Consider the following 22,396-nt stretch of genomic DNA (forward strand, 5'->3'; position numbering starts at 1 on the left):
ACTTATCCCATTTAGTGTGAATTTTCTTTCATTTCATTGCTGAAGTATTAATATGCTTGATGATAGGCTGCTTGTTATCTCAAAAACCAGAAAAATTCTGAACTGGGAAGCCTGTCTATCTCCACAGGGTTCTGAAAAGAGCGTATGGAGCTGTCAGCTCCTCCTCTCCCTTAGTGGGGAGTGGAGGTGGAAGAAAGAGGATAAGTAACTTGATGAAACGGAGGTAGTGGTCGTAGCAGCAGCAGTGAGGAACCTGACTTTGGTTAACTGCATGGATTCATGTGCTGGCTCTACTACATACCAGCCGTGTGATCGTGGGAAGATCACTTAACCCTGTCTAAAATGGGGACAGGTCTAACACTTCACTAAAAGCGTTGTGGTGATGAAATCAATTAGTGAAAATAAGTATATATTAGAATAGTTGTTAGCATATAGTAAGTGCTATATGTATTAACTAAGTGGCAGATGTAAGCAATATGGTTTCGCTTGACTAGACACTCACCGTAAATCCTGTTATGTTGCAGTGTAATCTTTACCTTTAAAACACCTTAAAAGGACCGTAGAAGCTTCAGGTGATATCTGTGACGAAAAACTTGGCCTTTTAATAAAGAAGAGTGACAGTTACATTTTACTAGGGAATGAGTAAGTAGGAGATGCTTGCAAAATATATGGTGTGGTGTATTTTTTTTTGTTTTACGCACTGCCGCTTGGGGCAGGTGGCTTTTGAGGAAATTTTGGGCTTTGTCATGAAGAAAAAGATACAGTCTCAGAGAAATTTAGTCCTTTTAGTGTTTCTACTTACTATATGCTTTTAAAACATTGAATAGGGCTTAGCTTTGAGAATGACATATTTCAGTGATGGAAAATATAATTTTGTGCTTTTCTTTACACTTATTAAATGATAGAACAAGACTAGCATGGCTGAGCCTGTTTTTATTTTTTTAAATTTGTTTGAGAGGGAAAGCACAAGCAGGGGAAGAGCAGAGGTGGGGTGGGGGGGGGGGGCAGGGAGAGCTGGACCTTGGCCCTGTGACTGTGAGATCATGACCCTAGCTGAAACCAACAGTCAGTTACTTAACTGACTGAGCCACCCAGGTATCTCTGAGCTAAAGTTTTATCAAAATGATGGAGACACTTCCGATCCCATCACTGTACAATCAGAAGCCTTCATTGGTCTTGTCCTTTTTGGCGGGGGGGGGGGGGGGGGGGCAATTAAAAAAAATGTTTAGTTTTGAGAGTGTGAGTGGGGGAGTGGCAGAGAGCAAGAGAGAGAGAGAGAGAGAGAGAGAGAGAGAGAGAGAGAGAGAGGATCCAAAACAGGCTCTATGCTGACAGCAGAAAGCCCAACTCAGGGCTGGAACTCAGGAACCTCAAGATCATGACCTGAGCCAAAGTCAGATGTAGTGGACTGAGCCATCCAGGTGCCCCTTTCTTGGTTTTGTTTTAAGTGACTAGTTTTCTCCCTTCACCATGCTCTCACCGAACTTTCATAGCAGTGCCCTCCCTCATGCAGTGTCTCCGGCATGCGTTCTCTTTCCGCCAGATGGATTATCTTTGTTATTGCCTATGTAAGCTGAATTCTTACCTCTCTCCTATGGAATAGGGAATCAGGTTGCTCTGTGGTGACTCCTAGTGCATCTGGTCATCTGCTGATTTTTTTGTGACACCTCTTCACTGTTTCTCTCTCTTTCTTTTCTTTCTTTTCTTTCTTTCTTTCGTTCTTTCTTTCTTTTCTTCCTTTCTTTCTCTCTTTCTTTCTTTCTTTCTTTCTTTCTTTCTTTCTTTCTTTCCTTCCTTCCTTCCTTCCTTCCTTCCTTCCTTCCTTCCTTCCTTCCTTCCTTCTTTCTTTCCTTCTTTCCTTCTTTCTTTCATTTTTGAGAGATAGAACAAGTGTGGGAGAGGCAAAGAGAGAAAGAGGGAGACATAGAATCTGATGCAGGCTCCAGGCTCTGAGTTGTCAGCACAGAGCCTGGCCTGGGGCTCAAACCCACCAGCTGTGAGATCATGACCTGAGCCGAAGTTGGACACTTAACTGACTGAGCCACCCAGTCGCCCCAGTGTTTCACTTTTTTAAACCAGCTTAAATTGGTTACCAGTATTCACAAATGGGTAACCACTTTTTACCACTCCCTGTTTCACTCTTCAGTAAATCTGTCTAGGTCCTTCTCGGTGTAAGCCATTTCCTACAAAGCTCATTGCCTGGTCGCTAATCCACTGTGATTTCTTCCCTCTCAAGTCTGTAGTTTCTTTTGGCAACAAGTATTACATTCTGGTCTTGCCTACTGAAGTTGGGTTCTAGGACTGAGGCTTGGTTTTATACTGTGAATAATTAGCATAGTTGTACCTGAATATAGATTTTGTGCTTAGTGGTACTTGAAGTGCATTTGTTGGCATTTCTGCTTAAGTAGGACAAATTTTTGTTTTTAAGTAGGCTCCGCATCAGTGTGAGGCTTGAATTTATGACCCTGAGATTGAGAGTTGCGTGCTCTACTGACTGAGCCAGCCAGGTGCCTCCAATTTTTCTTTTTTATGTACCTTCTTTGCTTAAATGTTTTGGTGGAGTTGAGGTGAACTAAATTTAAGATTATACCTTTTAAAAACTAATTAAAAATTTTTTTTAATGTTTATTTATTTTTGAGAGACAGAGCGCAAGTGGGGAAGGGGCAGAGAGAGGGAGACACAGAAGCCGAAGCAGGCTCCAGGCTCTGAGCTGTCTGCACACAGCCCGATGCGGGGCTCGAACTCACAAACTGCGAGATCATGACCTAAGCCGGAGTCGGGAGCTTAACCGACTGAGCCACCCAGGTGTCCCAATTAATTTTTAAAACCTTTTTATCTTAAAATAATTTCAAACATAGTAGAGAACTCTTATAATAAGCCCTTTATCTAGATTCACTAATTTTTTTTAGCATTTTGCCATGTTTGCTTTATTATTCTTTAAATGTATTTTTTTCTTGAACTATTTTGAGAGTAGGTTGCATACATCATTGTCCTTTACCTCTTAATACTTGTGCATTTATTTCTTAAATCAATATAGTTTTCAAATCCAGGAAACATTCACAGAGGACTTTAATTTGCAGCCCATATTTCATTTTGTCAATTTTCCCAATAATGTCCTTTAAAGCTTTTTTCCTCCTCCAGTAAATGACCACGTATTGTATTTAGTTGCCATATAATATAGTCTACATGTAATAGGGACTTTTCCTCAATATTGGTTTGTCTGATAGTTGCTTACGTGAGGTTCAAGCTATACAGGCAGGGCGGTGTTCTCAGGGCACCACGTCTGCAGGCACATAATCCTTATTTGCCCTCATTGGTGCTGTTCACTTGGATTGTCCTCAGGTCAAGGTATTGTTCTGTTATTCCTCAGTGTAGTGACTCTTTCCCTTGCACTAATCATTCCATTACTACCATGAAAATATAGTGCTCATCAAACTTTTCCCTTCTGTATTAGGTAGATATATAATTAAAAATTCTTTTTAAATTTTAAAAGGCGCATATTGTGTTCCATCCTAACCAGTTTTAAGTGTGTAGTTCCGTAACTAGTGTTAAGTAGGTTCACGTTGTTGTGAAACAGATCTCCAGAACTTTTCAGTCTTCTAAAACTAAAACTCTAGACCCATGAAATAACTCCCCATTTCCCCTTCCCCCAGCCCCTGACAACCACCATTCTACTTTGTTTCTCTGAATTTGACTGACTTAGATGTCTTATAGTGGAATCATATGGTATCTGTTTTGACTTATTGCACTTAGCATAATGTCAAGGTTTATCTTTATGTTGTAACGTGACAATTTACATTTTAAGGCTGAATAATATTCCATTGTACGTACATACCTCATTTTATTTACCTATCTGTCTTTTGATGGGCACTTGGATTGTTTCCACTTCTTAGCTATTGTGAATAATCCTGCTATGAACATGGGTGTGCAATTATCTCTTTGAGACCCTGTGTTCAGTTATTTTGGATATATACCCAGAACTGTGTGTACAGGCGTGAAGTTTTAATTTTGGGGGGCTTAGAGGCACATTTTTATTTTGTAAAATTTTCTGTTGTGTACAGCTTATTAATTTCATTTGTCCTAAGATTAAATTTTGACATGGTAACCAATCTCCAGAGATGTAATGTGAACCAAAATCGTGCTTTACGGTTTCCTCCTTTATGAGTTAGCCTGTTGCTAATTTAAGGAAGAAGTAATTTCTGAAAACATCTACTTGAGTTGAAATAAATCAGGATTATTATTTTTCAAGTGGTTAACTGCATATAATTTTTTCCTACTGTAGATTCTTTAAGAGAACATAATTCTGGGAAGGAAAAGTTTATTTTTGTTTTCTGTTTATTGGAGGGAGGTCTGGTTCAGCCAGAACACTGGGGTCTGTCTCAGCTAACCTGCTGAATTATTTTCTGAGTGTTGAATTCCTCGGGACCCCTGTTTGCTTGCCTAAAATAGTAATACCTTAGTTTTTTGTTTCTTTATTTTTACTGTACAATATTTTTAAAAGAATTTCCTCCTACAGTTGGAGCTTGGCAACCAGAATTTGAAGGAAGAAAATGAGAATCAGTTGTGCACTGTTAAACTGTTGTAAACAGGAAGGAAAAGAGTATAATCCTAGGTCAGAGATGAGGTGATTGAGGTTGCTGTGAAGTTAATGCAGATAAACAAAATACCGGCATTTAAAAAACACTTTCAGAATAAGAGGTAAGAGTTGTTGGTAAACATTTTTTGCTTTGTTTGAAGTGTTCCTGTGGAAAGGGAATTTGAATGATAATTTTTACTCTAAGAAGTGATGCCTAATTTAGGTATAGGATTGATTGGTAATGCTAGAAATCTTAAGCAAGCAAATATCCTAATTTTATTAGTGGGTGATTAAGAGCTTCATTTAGTCAAAGCTAGAATCCTCCATGGAATTCAGACCTCTAAAGTAGAACCCAAATATTAGAAAACATTCTTATCATTTCTCTAATAGTCACATTTTGAATTTTGCTGTATTAAATACTTTATATTACATTGGTTTCACCTTTACATTAGCTGAGGATACTTTTCCTTTCTTTCTTGCCTTGACACAAAATAACAAGCACCAGTATTCTCCCTCCTCAAGATTTTGGCATTAATCATTACTCCAAAATTATTAAGAAGATAACTAGTTTTAAAACTTAATTTTATAGATTCACAGCAATTTGCCAAGATAGTTCAGAGAGGTCTCTGGTGTACTTCACCTGGTTTTCCTTGGAAGCTATTTTTATTTTTTAAAAAAGTTTTTAAAAGATTAAAAACCAAATTTTTTTAAAGTTTATTTTGAGAGAGCTGCTTAGGTTGGGAAGGGGCAGAGGGAGAGAGAGAATCCCAAGCAGACTCTGATAGTGCAAGAGCCCGATGCAGGACTCAAACTCACAAACCACGAGGTCATGACCTGAGCTGAAGTTAGGTGCTGAACCAACTGAGCCACCCAGGCACCTCTTTAAAAGATTATTTTTATTTTTATTATTAATTTCTTTAAAAGATTTTTAAAGTAATCTCTGTACCCAACATGAGGCTCAAACGCACAATCCTGAGATCCAAAGTCACATATTCTACCAACTGAGCCAGCCAGGTGCCCCAGTAGCTTTTTTTTTTTTTTCTTAATTTTTTTTAAAGGTTTACTTATTTTTGAGAGCGAGAGAGAGCGAGCGAGCAGGGGAGGGGCAGAGAGAGAGGGAGACACAGAACCTGAAGCAGAATCCAGGCTGTCAGCTGTCAGCACAGAGCCCACTGCAGGGGCTTGAACTCACAGGCCATGAGATCATGAGCTGAGCCAAAGTTGGGATACTTTACTGACTGAACCAGCCAAGGTACCCAGGAGCTATTTTTAATTAAGCTATAATACCTGAATATTTTTCCTTTAGAGTTTTTGGGTAGTGGTTAAAGATTACTGAAAATAGGTAAGGGTTAGGATGAGTCCCTGATACATTAATACCTTCGTGCTGCACAAAGAAAGGGTGAGGAAAAGAGGAAAGATGCTTTGTGTCTTATTTATTACTCATGTATTTGTGAAAAGTTCTTTTAGAAAAAGCTCAGGCAAGGGATGTTAGTCAGCTTTCCACCTCTCTGTGATTGAAGTCTTCCTCTGCTGAGGTCACCCTTTGAACACTCAAAGGAGACCTAAATACCTTCACCTTAGAAAAAGCGAAAGCAAAAGTTCTTGTTAAAAATTTAAATTCTGCTTTCCACCCTAGGGGAGGGTCTTAGGATTGTCTTGTGGCAAGGGCTTAGGAATCTCCATTTTCAACCACCACAGAGTATTATGTTGCAGATTTTGAGAAATTAGACTTTGTGATTTTTTTTTTTTAAGACATACCCCCTTTTTTTTTTTTTTTAATCCATGCCCAACCTGAGGCTTGAACTCATGACTCTGACTGAGATCAAGAGTCACATGCTCTACTGACTGAGCCAGCCAGGTGCTCCAAGAGGGTATAGTTTTGTAGCTACTTTATATTCTTACTAAGGTTACAGTATCGTGAATTAGTGGTTTTCAAACTTTTGAGCATAGTTACAAATATATTTTATGTGAGCATCTGTATATACATACATAGATGAAACGGATTCATTGCAGTTTCATATATTTACACTCTGATTTTAAAAATTTAAATCATAGTTGTGATCCTAGAAATTGATATCTCAACCAGCATCTCCACCCTTAGTTACTAAGTGTTGCCCATGTTAGGGAGACAACTGAGATGGAGTGGTACATTGATACCCCTTTTCTTCTTAAAGTGATTTAATCTTTCTGGTCCTTTGAGAAAGTTTCCTTAACAAATATTTTTCTGCTTTTGCCAATCATGCACCACTCACAGTTATCAGCTTGGCTCCCCCCACCCCCACACCCTCTTTCGGTGCCATATTACACAATGAAGTGCCTTCCTGTGTTAGTAAAAAAAACATTGAATGCTTGTATTTTATATGCTTAAGAGGGACAGGTGAGGGAAAAACCCCAGGTATGAAATTAATGTTTGTATTAAACTCTCTGAGGAAAAATATCAGATTCCACAGCTTATTTGATATAAAGTTCTAAAATAATTGGCTAGATAATCCCACTTTGAGATTATAAATTAAGGTTATAGAAATGTTCCTTAAGTCTAGTAAATTAGTTGAAAATAGGATCAAATTAATTAAATGAAGTAAATTTTAGTCAAGAAAAATGGCTGACATTTTCCTGTTAATCCTTACCTGAATCCTTAGTGGTAGGAAATAGTGTTACCCATTTACACAAAAAATTTATCTAGTGAGGTTTAGTAACACCTATGGATATAGAGTTGGTAAGAACAGGTGTGAAAGTTTACCTCAGACATTAGGATGATTATGGTTTTAGTTATGCCTAATAAAGGAATGGCATGTTTTTTTTGTTCCACTGTGAAAACACCATGTGAGAGTGCAGGGGGGCAAAATGATAGCTTCTTAAATGGTAGAAATTTTAATGCTAATACCAGTTGTGGTTCTCACCTTAGATAAGTTACATTGTTTTATATAGCTCTATGTTAAAATCCAAGAATCACCTGTCCTGTCATCTTGAAAAAGTGGTCATTGAGCATATAAGAGAACAGGCTAAATGCCCAGAGTGCCTTGCAAGTAAATAGGAAGCCAACATTAAGTACCAGATACTAGAATAGAAAGCCACTTGGCAGAGTCTGATAGAGGAGAGTGTCCTTTGTGGATTAGCCCAGATTCAAATTTGTCCCACCCTAGGTAAAAGCTTTCCTCTTCCTTTGTAGTTTGTAAGTATTTCTCTCAAACTGTTGGTTTGTGGTCACCAAATAGAAGACTTCAGGAAGAAAATGATTTGGGTGTTAGAACCAGATAGAACTTAGTGGTGTTGGCTCTTACTGTATCCCTGTCCGCGTTTGGGTGTGTTTATAGTCCTAAGAATGTAATCTCAACATTTCTTCCCAACAGAGATATTCTGAACCCTTTGGGGGACATAAGGACATTTTAGAGAGTAGAGAGTATGAGAACCAAGACTCATTCTCATGAAAAACAGACATGTAAAACATTTGCATCTTACGAGTTCAGGCTGCCTGAAGCCGGTCCGTGGGTTGGTTCTAAGCACCTCTGCCTTAAAGGATTGACATTAGAATTGTATTCACTGGTATTCAAACAGCATCAAATAGTGCTTAAAAGTAATGTGTTAACATGTATATGATGACATTTTTTTGGTAGTGTGGCTTTATTTTTATGTGCAGGAGTCTGAGTGTGGCAAGTTTAGCTTTAAGAGTTCTTGATGTTTAGCCCAGGAGGATTAAACCACAGTGATTTCTAAGTCTACATGAGAAACAAGGTTATGTTGACCCCTGTTTTATTAGAAACGGAGAATTGTAAAGATTCGTGTTCTGTACCAGTGCTTTGCAAATTTGGTCGGGACCAGTTTTAAAATCCATGTAATGTGTCATATTACATAATATGAGGTTAAAAGTATTTAGTGAAACTGTGGCGTAAGTGTCTATATATGTATACATGCATGTATACATAAATGTTTTAGATTGCAGTGTGAAAATATTTTTTTAATGTGTGATGTGTGTTTTAAACAGTTAGAAAGCCACAGCTCTATACCTGTCTGCTTGTGTGCTAACTTGAGCATCTGAATGTCTCATATTTTTATGATTTTGCAGGGCAGGAGGTAGATGAAGGGCTGAAGAGTTAGGGTGCAAGATGAGTTAAAGGAGCACAGCTATCTTTGAATCTTTAGTGATTAAACAAAGTTGAGATGGGGTTTTACTGATTCAGTGTTTTGGGATAGTTAAGGCTGAATTTGTTTTGTGAAGCTTTTGAAAGCTCATATAACCAGAGAGAGATATGTATGTTGCAGATTCATAGTCGCATTTACTAGACTTGTCCGTAGTCCAGCGAATGTAATATCAAATGTCATTTCATATTAAGCTACCTGATAGAATGAATGCCTTTCTGATTCAAGACCGAAAGGTCTATTTTAAATAGTCTCAGTTATTCTGGCACTGCTTAGAACAATCGTTTGAGTTTATACCTAGACATATAATCTGTTTAGCCCTAAGATATGGGACCAATGAAAAATTGAAGGGCTTTAGGATTTTGGGGGTGAGGTGGTCAGTTGGTATTTGTTTTTATTCTTTAATATGAAATAGTTTTCAGGAAAGCCATACAAACAAACATTAGGTGTTGTTGCAGTTTAAGAAACTGAATCTTAGACACTTACTTAATGACTTTTTTTCTTTCATTTCTTTCCAAGGTTTGGGCCCCATGGGATCCCTGTGACAGTATTTCCCAAAAGGGAATATAAGGACAAACCTGAAGCCATGCAGCTCCAAAGTAATACATTCCAAGAAGGGACGGAAGTCAAGCGTGAAGTGAACGGTGCTGTTCCTGATGACCCTTCTCCAGTCTCGCCTCCCGAGCCGAGCCTGGCTGAAAGCCTGTGGACTTGCAAACCACCACCTCTCTTCCATGAAGGAGCACCTTATCCTCCCCCTTTGTTTATCAGGGACACATATAACCAGTCAATACCTCAGCCACCTCCTCGGAAAATCAAGCGACCCAAACGAAAAATGTACAGGGAAGAGCCTACTTCAATAATGAATGCTATTAAACTACGACCCAGGCAAGTCCTGTGTGACAAATGTAAAAACAGTGTTGTTGCTGAAAAAAAGGAAATTAGAAAAGGTAGCAGTGCAAGTGACTCTTCTAAATACGAAGACAAGAAACGGAAAAACGAAAGTGTAACTACTGTGAACAAAAAACTGAAAACTGACCATAAAGTGGATGGGAAAAACCAAAATGAAAGCCAGAGAAGAAATACTGTGGTTAAGGTTTCCAGTATTGCTCACAGCAGAGGCAGAGTAGTCAAAGTTTCTGCTCAGGCAAATACATCAAAAGCTCAGTTAAGTACTAAAAAAGTGCTCCAGAGTAAGAACATGGATCATGCAAAAGCTCGGGAAGTGTTGAAAATTGCCAAAGAAAAGGCACAGAAGAAGCAGAGCGAAACCTCTACATCCAAAAATGCACACTCAAAAGTCCATTTCACACGTCGATATCAGAGTCCTAGCTCAGGTTCCCTTCCACCCCGGGTTCGTTTAAAACCACAGAGGTACAGGAATGAAGAGAATGACTCTTCTTTGAAGACAGGACTTGAGAAAATTCGGAGTGGCAAGATGGCACCCAAGCCCCAGTCTCGCTGCACCTCCACCCGCTCAGCAGGTGAGGCCCCTTCAGAAAATCAGAGTCCCTCAAAAGGCCCCGAAGAGGCCAGCAGTGAGGTTCAGGACACCAATGACATGCTTGTGCCTGGTGAGCGGGATGAACCACAGACACTGGGCAAAAAGGGCAGCAAAAGCAGTATCTCTGTTTACATGACCCTAAATCAAAAGAAACCTGACTCTTCCAGTGCTTCCGTGTGTAGCATTGATAGCACAGATGATTTGAAATCCTCCAACTCTGAGTGTAGTTCTTCTGAAAGCTTTGATTTTCCTCCAGGCAGTATGCATGCACCTTCCACCTCCTCCACTTCCTCCTCTTCAAAGGAAGAGAAAAAGCTCAGTAATTCCTTGAAAATGAAAGTCTTTTCCAAAAACGTCTCTAAATGCGTCACACCAGATGGCAGGACCATATGTGTAGGGGACATTGTTTGGGCCAAGATCTATGGCTTTCCTTGGTGGCCAGCCCGTATTCTTACTATAACTGTGAGCCGGAAAGATAGCGGCCTTTTAGTCCGACAGGAGGCCCGTATTTCATGGTTTGGGTCTCCAACAACCTCTTTTCTTGCTCTTTCGCAACTCTCCCCCTTTTTAGAAAACTTCCAGTCACGCTTTAATAAGAAGAGAAAGGGCCTGTATCGCAAGGCTATCACAGAGGCGGCTAAGGCTGCCAAGCAGCTGACCCCTGAAGTGCGGGCTCTGTTGACACAGTTTGAAACGTGAACATGGACAGTAAGGTAGGCAAGAACCATCGGAAGGCGCCACAGATTTTCTAGTCTAGTTAGGAGTAACTTCTACAAAATAGCTTGGCCAAATCGGAGAGAGAAATTGTACTCAGTTGGCTGCTTTTTTATACTTACCTTATAGCCATTTTTAGACTGAGAAGCTAAAATTGAACAAGCAATCAATTTGTCTTAAGGAAGTGAGATTTCAGCAGTATTTTTCAGTTTTGAAGTCAAACCATCCCAAGGCATAGGAGCCATAGCCTCAACTGAAAATGAATTTTTGCAGGGACTGTTAATTGCCATTTGTACCTTGTACTGTATGTGTGTATATTTATATATATATACACACACATACATAATATGTGTGTATATGCATACATACATATATACATACATACACACATACACATATATATGTATGTGTGTGTATATATATATATATATATATATATATATATATGAGATAGAGCCTGTCACTATGTGACACAGGTTGCATATTTGGGATTGCAGTAAGGGCTGGTGAGCTGGGGGCGGGGGGTGGTAATAGTGTGGATATTTAATGATGTCTTGTTTTTAACTAATGAACACTTAGCCTTTCTATGTGCATAATGGTGCAAGAGTTTGATACTTAGGTGTTTGACAGACTGAGATGCTTGCTATTCAGTTGCAGACTGGGGAAAGAGCCCGGTATTTGGGGGTAAGACTTTCAAGGCTGACTAGGTTTTTGAATCATCACTCTCTTTTGTCCAATGGGGATTTAACAAAAACTTTCAAATTTCTGGTTTGGGAGTTTAGGTAGGTTTATCTTTGGATGTGTAAATAGTTGATTGCTAAATTTGGTCAGATTTCTCCTGACTGGCTGTTCCTAAATTCTTAGGATACGTCCTGGTAAATTACACTTTGTGAATTAATTGTCATATGTGTAATTGTTGCATTTTGGATGTACCTAATTTGATAATTTTTAAAAGATATTTCCGTTTAAGGTATCTGTTTGCAGGTCAGAAAATGAGAAAATGTAATTGTGTAAATGCTCTGAAATGTAAAAAAAAAAAAAAAAGCTGTAAATAAAATCGACTAAATCCAAATTATTTGTGTGTGTTTCTCAAAAAGCTTTGAAAAATTTCAAGATGGTAGAAAATTATTTGTTAGTGTGTAGAGGAGATGAAAAAAATCAAACTTTTATTTTCCTATTTGTCCTATCAGAGAATATATCTGAGTATAGATGAAATTCAAGTAAGTGATCCTCATAATCTTAAAATGAAGTTTTATAGCATATAGGTCTGATGTGCTTCTAGATTTGAGACACTCTTCCCGCCAATTTCTCATAAACGTGTGGGGTTAATTTTCCTCATTTTTAGCCTTAATATTTCATCACATGGTTCTTGTAATTACAACCAGTCTCTCTTCCACCTGGTCTTCTGCCTCAGGTATCCTTGCTTTTGGGGCTAGTAATTTAGATCACTATTTTTCTACATGGTCCATGTAGATTTAACTTTCCATTTTTAGCTTTTCATTGTTAGTGAAAAATAGATCTGATTGCCTGTGGAGGCAAGTTTATCCCAAGACTTTTCAAGTTGCTTTCATTTTTTTGTGTGTGTCTAACTTACTTTTAAATTTGATGCAATATCAATTTGACATGGAAAATTGAAAATTTTAAGTAGAGCAACTTTTTGTGTAATTCTAAGTAATCCAATTTGAAATCTCTTAGTTGCCTATGGAATTAATGGAGATTAAAATCCATAATCTGTCAGCTTCCTTAAGGTTATGGACTTCTATGATTTATGCACTGATTTCTGCAAAAGCAAGTAGAATTTCTTCTGGGGAACTCAGTCAATGCTTTTTGATTATAATAAACACACAATTGAAAAAAACAATGTTGCACTTGAATAGAACATATTCTTTCCTGCAAACAGAAACAACTATACTATTTTTAAAATTCTTTGATTATAACAGGTTGAAAGACGTTCACAGCATGATTGAGGGGTTTTAAGGAATTAAAATATTTTTGGGGGGTATTTGTTTCAGATTAATGAATTTGTTCAGATATTTTTGAAAGTTTGAAATCTAAGGTTCAGAAAGATTTAAACAGGGCAAAGCAAAAAGTCCCTTAAAATATGTAATTTCAAGGCTTCATGTAATGATCCAGGTGAGTTTTGTCTTAACGCAGTGGGTTTGACTGTGGATATTGCTAATAAATAGAAGCTTTGGCAAATGTGCTCTGGTTGCATAAACCGAATTTGATTTCAGAAGCCATGGAGAAAAAAGTAACAAAGTCCTGGTTGTTGAGTAAAATAACATCCAATTTTATGTAGTCCATACCACTGAGGGAAAGGTTGAAATATAATCAGTAATGTGCATGATCTCTAATTATCTTGCCAAATATTCCCTCTGTTTTAAACTGTGGCACATTTCATTTGAAGTTTCCATAGGGGAAGAAACTTTAAAGAACTGCTTAATCTTAAAATCTGTATATTCTAAACACTAACCCAACAGCTGCATAGTAGTGTTTCATTCAAATGGAGATTAAAAAAATTTTGAGTATAGTTGACACACAGTGTTACATTAGTTTCAGGTGTACAGCATAGTGATTCATTTTCTCTGTATGTTATACCAAATAGAAATTTCTTAAACAGCTTAATGTATCCAGTAGAGATGGAGATAGAGTTGAATTGGATCATTGTAGCCATTTTCCTTTTACATTTTTCTTTAAAGTGGTCAAGAAGGAGGCATGTACTCTTTGTATGGAGATAACCAAAAGTGGTTTTTTCCCCGGGCAGAGAGAAAACTAGGCTTAGGCCAAATCACATCTCCAGTGGTCTAAAAAAAAGTGGCTTAGAATAAGGGATTAACAAGGGGAGAAACCAAGTAAAAATAAGAGGTGTAACAGCGAAAGATGTCTTTATTTCTAGAATTGGTCAGAAATTTAAAGCATCAGAGTATTTTTCTCTAGTTTCCCAGAACAGCCAAGTGTTAATCTAAAAGGGGTATCTTTTTGACTCATTTATAGATGTGGAACCAGAGATCAGCAAAATAGGGAAAGTAGAATTAATTAGTCTGGAGCCCACTCATATGACTTGATGGACATGTATGTCCTATGTGCTTTTGAAGGGAAAAATTTATGAATAGTAACTTTAAGTTCATACTAAGTAGAATAGACAAGAATATAGGTATAAAGACAGACTGCAGGCAAAGAAAATGAAAGTGCTACCAAAATCAATTAAATGTGTGTCTTCATTAGTGGGTTTGAGTTTCTAACTTACAAAATATTGACTTGCACCCCTATTTTGAACAGGTCATACTTAACGTTGGTTATATTGAAGGAAAGATACACATTTGCATTCCTTTACCTACATATACAAGTCCTTTATATAGAGTAACTGAATTGGGAATTAGAAAACAGGCCTACCTCAGATACTGGGTTCGGTTCAGACCACCCAATAAAGTGAGTCATGAATTTTTTGGTTTCTTAGTGCATATACAAATTATTTCTATTCTGTTACAGTCTGTTAAGTGTGCAATAGCATTGGGTCTAAATAATGTATATCTTAATTTAAAAAATAGCTTTATTGCCAAAAATTGCTAACCATCTGAGCTTTCAGTGGGTCTTTTTCCTGGTGTGGAGGGTCTGGCTTCAATGTGGATAGCTGCTGACTGATCAGGGTGGTGGTTGCTGAAGGTTGGGGTGGCTGTGGCAATTTTCTTAAGAAAATAGTGAAGTTTGCCACATCGATTGACTCTGCTTTTCATGAACGATTTATCTCTTTGTGGCATGTGATGTCGTTAGATGGCATTTTACCCACAGAAGAACTTTCGAAACTGGAGTCAGTCCTCTCAAAGTCTGTTTATCAGCTCGTTGATGTCATAGTCTAAATCTTTTGTTGTCGTGTCCACACTCTTCACAGCGTCTCCACCAGGAGTAGATTCCATCTCAAGAAACACTTTCTTTGCTCATCCATAAGAAGCACCTCCTCATCTGTTAAAGTTTTATCACGAGATTGCAGCAACTCAGTCCCATCTTCAGGCTCCACTTCTAATTCTAGTTCTCTTGCTATTTCTGCCACATCTGCAGTTACTTCCTCCACTGAAGTCTTGAACCTTCAATTTGTAAAAAAACCAGTATCTGCGAAGCGTAGTAAAGTGAAGCGCAATAAAACGAGGTATGCCTGTACCTTAAGAAATCTATAATTTGGATCTAAAATTAGATTTTTCCTTTTAACTTGTGAATTTTTCTATGGTTTCTGCTGTATTGGTTCATTTTTGTTTAGTACTCCTAGCAGAGAAGGGACTGGCAAATGTCTAGAAAAGTTGATAAGGTTTTGATTCAGGATATTGTTTGGATTTGGGCCCAGTGAAGGCCTCCATAGGGGATTTGCTAGAAGAGAATGAAGACCCTCAGTCGGGGCAAATTTAGCGTTTGCTTTGGGATGGTATTAGGATGGTGGCAGTGAAGATCATCTCTGATTGAGATGCCTGATACAGGGAATTCAGAAATAGAACCAGAAGGAGCTGGTGCCATGCCAACTGCCAGGAGAAAATAAAAACAGCTAAGCTGAATTACTTACCTTTACCTGGTTCTGAGTTAATAGGCCCTTCATAGTCTGTGTTTACAGTTCGTGTATGCCCTCACTAAACAGAGTGCATAGAATTTAAAGAAAGAAAGCTTTAGCAATTTATGTGCTCTGTTGTGCTATTCTGAATAAAGGAATAGAAGGTTTAAAGTCATAGTGATATAGATGGTCTCTGTAGGGTTAGTTTTCCAGGATGTCTTAGTGTCTCTCCCATGGATAGTTGGTACCAAGAAGAGAAGCAAGTCTTCTTGTTTAGTCTCTACTCAAGAGACTTCATATTTATAGACTCAAGGATTTTTTTTTTTTTTTGAACATTTACTTCTTTTTGAGAGAGCATGAGTGGGAGAGGGGCAGAGAGAGAGGGAGACACAGAATCCAAAGTAGGCTCCAGGCTCTGAGCTGTCAGCACAGAGCCCGATGCGAGGCTCGAACCCATGGACTATGAGATCATGACCTGAGCTGAAGTTGGATGCTTAACCAACTGAACCACCCAGGCGCCCCAGTATAGACTCAAGGATTTTTTCCCTTTCCTTGTGACTTTAGGTGGAAATTATTTTCTTCCTTCATATACATACACAGAACACTATAATTTGTTAGGGTTTGGTTTTGTTTTGTTTTGTATTTTAAAAATTAAGTACACCTCACATAAAATTTATTTTAACCATTTTTTTAAAAAGTGTATGGCTCTGTGTCATTAAGTATATTCACATTGTGTACCCATCACCATCTTTCCACTTGTAATTTGGATTTTGATCGAAATCTTTTACATCTGGACTGATAATTTCCAAATAGCTTCTAGAACAGTAAGTCACGGGAGTGTTTTTCTTGGTCAAGCACCATGACTGGAACATGCACCTTGGTGCCTGGCTTCCAGGATTCCTTCCTGATCAGCCTGGATCAGCCTGGTTAGTGCTAGAGCTGTAACTGCCTCGTGGCAAAATTTTTAGATGAGTTAGTGTGACTGCATTTGCCTATTAAAATCACTTAAGGGCAGGTTTTAAGTTAAAACCATTCCCTCCCAGTGACAAAAACAGTTGTTTTGGACAATTTTATCAACATGGAAATCATTGAAATTATTTTACTAATGGAATTAATTAGCTTCCAAAACTTAAATTATTATTATTATTATTATTATTTTTTAACATTTATTTATTTTTGAGACAGCATGAACAGGGAGGGTCAGAGAAAGAGGGAGACACAGAATCTGAAACAGGCTCCAGGCTCTGAGCTGTCAGCACAGAGCCCGACGCGGGACCCTGAACCCACGGACCGCGAGATCATGACCTGAGCCAAAGTCGGACGCTCAACCGACTGAGCCACCCAGGCGCCCCCAAAACTTACTTACATACCATCACACTTTTTGCCATATTTTCAAATTTGTTTACTGTTACTCCCTTTGACACTTAAAAAAAATTTCTTTTGGAATCTTTATTTGTGAGAGAGAGAGCGTGAGCAGGGGAGGAGCAGAGAGAGGGAGACACACAATCCAAAGGAGGCTCCAGGCTTGGAGCTGTCAGCACAGAGACCGATGCAGGGCTCAAACTTGCAAACTGTGAGATCATGACCTGAGCCGAAGTTGGACGCTCAACCGACAGAGCCACCCAGGCACCCCCACTTTTACACTTTTTATGTCAGTACAGTTAATGAAAAACACATACTCCTTGACAACATACTATTAAAATTCTAAAATTCTAAGATGATTTTGTGTACCACACTCTGGTAGGAAATGCTAAATTAGTTTTTATATCCTGCCTTTGAGTCCAGTTTGGGATGGATTGAGTCAAATTTTAATGCATCTAATTTCTGAAAAAAGCAATTGCTGAACTTGAATTTTTCTTAAAGATTTCTGTGTTATTGTGGCACAAGATAAGATTGGATACAGGGAGGTATAAAGGAAAAGAAACCATAGAATCAAAAATCACAAGGATTTATCAAAATACTGAATTTCTGAGTCAGATTCTTATTTTCTAACTGAATAAGTTCGATAGCTTATAGTGTATGTTGTCCAATTTATAGCCTTCTACTATTGGACACTTTGGTTTATAAAACAATTTCTTAAAACTTTGATGTTCGAAACAGACCAGTTAAAAAATACGTAGTCTTAAAACTTGGTTTAAATATGAATTAAAACTTTTTTCTTTAAATTCCTGACATTTGTATAAGGCCTCATTAAAAATACATTGAAAACACAGCCATAATTTATATTTTCCTTATAATCATAAGAATGTGACAGGTAGCTGCTTTTTACTACTTTAGAAATCTAAGTCTTAACCAGAAATTATGATTTAAAACTCATAATTTTTTCTATCCTAGTGCCTGTATCTAGAAGGAAAACCACCTATGCCATAGCTAAAGCATTAGGCTGTTATTATAACACTTTTTCCCTTTTCATTTAAACTAAAAAAAATTGTGGGGCACCTGGGTGGCTCACTCTGTTAAGCATCTGACTTTGGCTCAGGTCATGATCTCACGGTTTGTGCTGTCAGCACAGAACCTGCTTCAGACCCTCTATCCCCCTTTCTCTCTGCCCCCCCCCCCCACCCTGCTCATTCCTTCTTTCTTCCTCAAAAATAAATAAACTAAAAAAGTTGTAATTATAATGTATATCATTATACACATGTATTCATTATAACACAAAGATTCACTTAAAAGTTACTGAAAAAGTCTAGAAGGGATATAATTTTCCCCTAGTAAAACAGTTTTTTGCTTGCCTGGAGAGAATGTTTTTATAAGAATGTGAGGGTTATCCTGTTGAGTGTAAAATATAGAAATGGATACTTGTGAGCATATAACTTGCCAGTGACCAGCAGTGCTCTATACCAGGCTTGTGTTGAGCAAAGAATCATTCTTTTTTTAAGTTTTATTTGATTTTAAGTAACCTTCACACCCAACATGGGGCTTGAACTCACAACCCTGAGATCAAGAGTTGCATGCTCCTGACTGAGCCGGTCAGACCCCCAGAGCCAAGAAGCATTCTTTCTCACTTTTCAGGGACATGGCTGAAAGTACAGGGTCTTGAGCCAGATTTCTTCCTGGATTCAATGGCAGGCATGGATCTGTCCCTTAGAAGCTAGCTGTGTGATCTTAGGTTACCTTACTGTCATCCTCTGTGATACGGGGAGAATAAATAGTACCTCCTCAGAAGGTAATTGTGAGAATTTAAAGCCATAAAGTGCCTAGCACAAGACCTATAGAAATAACTTGCTGTCATTTCCACAACCACTGCTTTCTGTGTATGGCATAGAAATTTCATTTCTGGTAGCTTTTGAAATAAGCTTTGTGTGACATACATTCATTTATAAACTGTTATAATAACAGTGTTATTACCTGAGATTTCAACAACCATAGCATGATCATCCATAAATATCTAGAAGGAGGCTGAACTATTTCCAACAGGCATTTGTGGGGAGCAACAGGGCTTTATGGTGAAGGGAAAACTGCATTAACCTTGCATTTCAACTCTCCCCTTACTCACTTATGTACTGCATAAATTCCAGTCTGTTCCTCTCCCACTTCTCTCCTTTATGCCAAGCACAGGGCCTGACAAAGGAGAAATGATGTCTACTTGTGAATGAATGAGGAAAAGTAATTCATCACCATCTCAGAAGCCTGGCACATCCCAAATCATTTCAAAGACGTGTGGGAACTATCTGCCCTGGTGGGGCTCAGTGGAGTGAGTAGAGGTCCTCCTAGGAGAGCTTTATAAAGGCATCAGAACCACAAAGCTTTGCCTGTCAGCTTTTAAGTGAGTCAGTTAGCTGATTTGCACAAATGCCATATTCCCTTGGGACCCTGGTGTTTTAATATTTTTTGCCAAATGGTAAAAAGTGGCTATTAATTTGAAAATTCCTTTTTATTGTTTATTGCTACTGATATGACTGAGTAGTTTCCACTTTTTAGGAGGGAAATACCACACATTCCAAGGCCTTGATCTGCGTGTGCTGTGGCCATATTTTCCAGAAGGTAGTTATCTTTACCCATGGCTCAATTTTGAGATGTTAATTACAAACCTATGATTGCCACCACCACCCCCCCCCCCCCCGGTTTAGTTTTTAGCAGGGAATCTGGCTGGGAGTGGCATCTTAGTGTGAGTCCTGGTATGCTGGGAAGAACTGTGTGCAGTTTGTCTAAAACCCTATTATAACTGGTTAGAAAAACAGCACCAAGGCTAGAAAAACAGAATGTCTACTGTAAAATGAGACACTGTGCTTTTCCTATTTGTTCATGTTGCATGATTTTACAGTGTGTTTTTTTGCTGTTGTTGTTGTTTTTGGGGGTGGGGAGTAGGAGAGAATGAATGAGTGGGTGAGGGGCAGAGAGAGAGAGAGAATCCTAAGGAGGCTGTGTGTTGTCAGCATAGAGCCCAATGCGGGGCTTGCTCTCTCTCACAAACCATGAGATTATGACCTGAGCCAAGATCAAGAGTCAGACACTTAACCGACTGAGCCACCCAGGCGCCCTGATACTACACTATATTCAAAGAAAACTTATATTGAGTGTTCAGCAAGATAACAGGTACAAGTATATAATCTTAATTCTTTAGTTTTTAATGCTGAACTTTGCTCTAAGAGCATGACCTCTACTTCCTTCTTTCATGACTTCCCCCCATTCTGATCTGCCCATTTATAGTTCTGCCTCCCAGGAATAGTTGCCATTGTTGCAAATAAGCTTTTTCTTAAAGGACAAAATAAGTAATTTCAAGTGAAATTGCTGCCTTTCGTGCGGGTATCACTGCTAGGGCTCCGTGGCTCTTTCTAATGGATCATGTATGTGTGGTCCGTTTCTAAAGAGAAACCCAAGGCCCTAAAAGCACTGAGGGGAAACTCATCTTAAATATTAGGACAAAAGACTTATTAGCCAGGTTCTGTGGACTGGGACTGGCATGTTGATATTTTATATGGTGTTTCAGGGGGTGGGAAGGGCAAATGCACAGCAAGAGATCATTTTTTGATAGAGCTTCTTGACTCTCTTAACTAGAATCCAAGAGATTTAGAATGATGGTTGAAAACCTAACAAGTTTTACTTCTGGAGGGAGAGGTTCAAAGTTAAATTCTTTTGTGCACTCAAGATTCCTTTTTTTCTTCTGTGATTGCTGTTGGATTACAATTAATAATATATAAAACATAGTGTATTTGTTTCCCATGAACAAAAGGGCACATAACCTTATTAAATCTCATTTAAGAAAATTGTTCTCCTTTGAGTTAAAATTCAGAAGTAATTATAGATCAGGTGTATGAGGTTTCTCCTTTTCAATGTCAGAAAAGCCTTTTTAAAAGTTTTGATTATTTGTTACTGTTTCTGATGTACCTTAGTATTCTAAAAATCATTTTATTATAAGGACTGAAAATCATCTAAATAAGTGATCCCAGAGTTGACTTTATGGATGCGATGAATTTATACTTAAAATAGGGAAGTAAGCAGACAAACAAATATGTTAAAAATAAGGCTTAGAAGAGCAATCCTTCATTTGAATTATTCTTTGTATTTGAAATCTCTGTTCTAAAAGCCCCAGTGAGAAAGCTTATCTTGTCAGACTTCTTTCGAGCAGGTATTAACTCACACAGGAATGCCAGGTCCTGAGTAGTATGCATAGGAGGTCACAGACATTAAAAGGACAAAAGGATTCAGGTAGTTTTTGGTCATTCTGCAAAATAGGGTCTCTGAACTCATTAATGAAGTTAACATGGACAAGGATGACAACTTCGGCCCTTGCCGATCAGGACTACTCCAGCCCTAGGTTAGTGGTAGGCTAGAAGAAATTTTTTAGCAGGAACATTACACGGGAGCTAGTATTGGAGGGCAGCATCTTAGTGTGTGCGCCCAAGGCGTCTTGCTGCTGAATTGACTTGTTCTGGAGAGTGCCCTCTCCTGGCCAATACTGGTGTGTACACACCTCAAATCTGTTTTCTTTTAGTATCCAAGCTTCACTTCCTGTGAAGTCAGCAAGTTATCCAGAATACATTCATGATGAAAATTCAACTGAATTTTGGTCTTATTTTTAAAATTTTTTTTTGTAAAATGGATTTAAAAGAACTCAAATGACTGCTCTATTTTTGTTAACTTGGTTTTTTCTACCATAGGTCTCAACAAATGGCAGCTATTACATCAGACAGTGACGAGTCCTGCTGCTCCCTTACAGTGTCTGACAGACCACTGTGGATTCAGACTGGGAGCATTGAAGTTAACAGTGAAACGGGCAGGTCTGTCTGTGCTAAGCCCTGCCACAAAGTGAAGAGGGCATCATGTCACCACTTGATCATTCTGAAGTAGGTTAGGCTAGACATAAAAGAGTTCATTAGTTCTTTTTCCTGAGTTTTCATTGACCTTTGTAGCTGGGTGTATCTCATATAGGTGACCGTTTTACTGAATGAAAGTAACTTTCAATTGGTATTACCAGCTGTGCTAAAAACAAGTAGAGCCAGCCTCCTGTGAGCTTCCATGAGACGAGTTTCTCCTAGGGCAGTAAAAGTTGAGTATCAGGTTGTAGAATTCTGTCAACTAGCAACAGAGTCTTCGTGGAAGGTCAAATAGTGGATTTCTCTATCTTTTCACTATCTCAGTCTTTGTCACTTTTATATTCATTTAACTTCTTAGTCATTCTTAATGTGTGTATATATAAGAATATATATATATACATCTATGAACATATATATATTCTTAGCGAACTAACCTCAGAACCATTGTCATTTACGTAAGGAAAGTCAAAATTCAGAGGGGGGCAAAAGATAATCCTGAAATGTGGCCATAATCTTTTTAAGTGCGTTTATTGAAACTTCTCTGGATAACGCCTTAAAGGCTTATTTGGGACTCTTCTACAGCTGGAAAGGTTTAAGGATTTCTGATGTACTGCTTCTGAACTTATGATCTCTTTTTGCTTCCTTGAATTAAGGCTATTTAACCCTCTGGTGTG

At 38.3% G+C, this 22,396-nt stretch overlaps 1 protein-coding gene across 19 annotated transcripts in view; it reads left to right on the forward strand.

Annotated features, from left to right (window-relative positions):
* PWWP2A (PWWP domain containing 2A) overlaps positions 1 to 22,396 on the forward strand; it is a 35,587-nt gene that overhangs the window by 9,312 nt on the left and 3,879 nt on the right. For 4 of the 19 annotated variants that reach the window (XM_027033431.2, XM_027033500.2, XM_053199504.1 and 1 more), the window contains one exon: positions 9,233 to 12,003. In XM_027033431.2, coding sequence (XP_026889232.1) covers positions 9,233 to 10,916 — 1,684 coding nt within the window. In that variant the 3' untranslated portion in view covers positions 10,917 to 12,003. The other 15 variants (XR_008288903.1, XM_027033457.2, XM_027033453.2 and 12 more) reach the window with 13 other exon arrangements.

Source organism: Acinonyx jubatus, chromosome A1 (genome assembly GCF_027475565.1).
Source record: "Acinonyx jubatus isolate Ajub_Pintada_27869175 chromosome A1, VMU_Ajub_asm_v1.0, whole genome shotgun sequence".
Lineage (NCBI taxonomy): Eukaryota > Metazoa > Chordata > Mammalia > Carnivora > Felidae > Acinonyx > Acinonyx jubatus.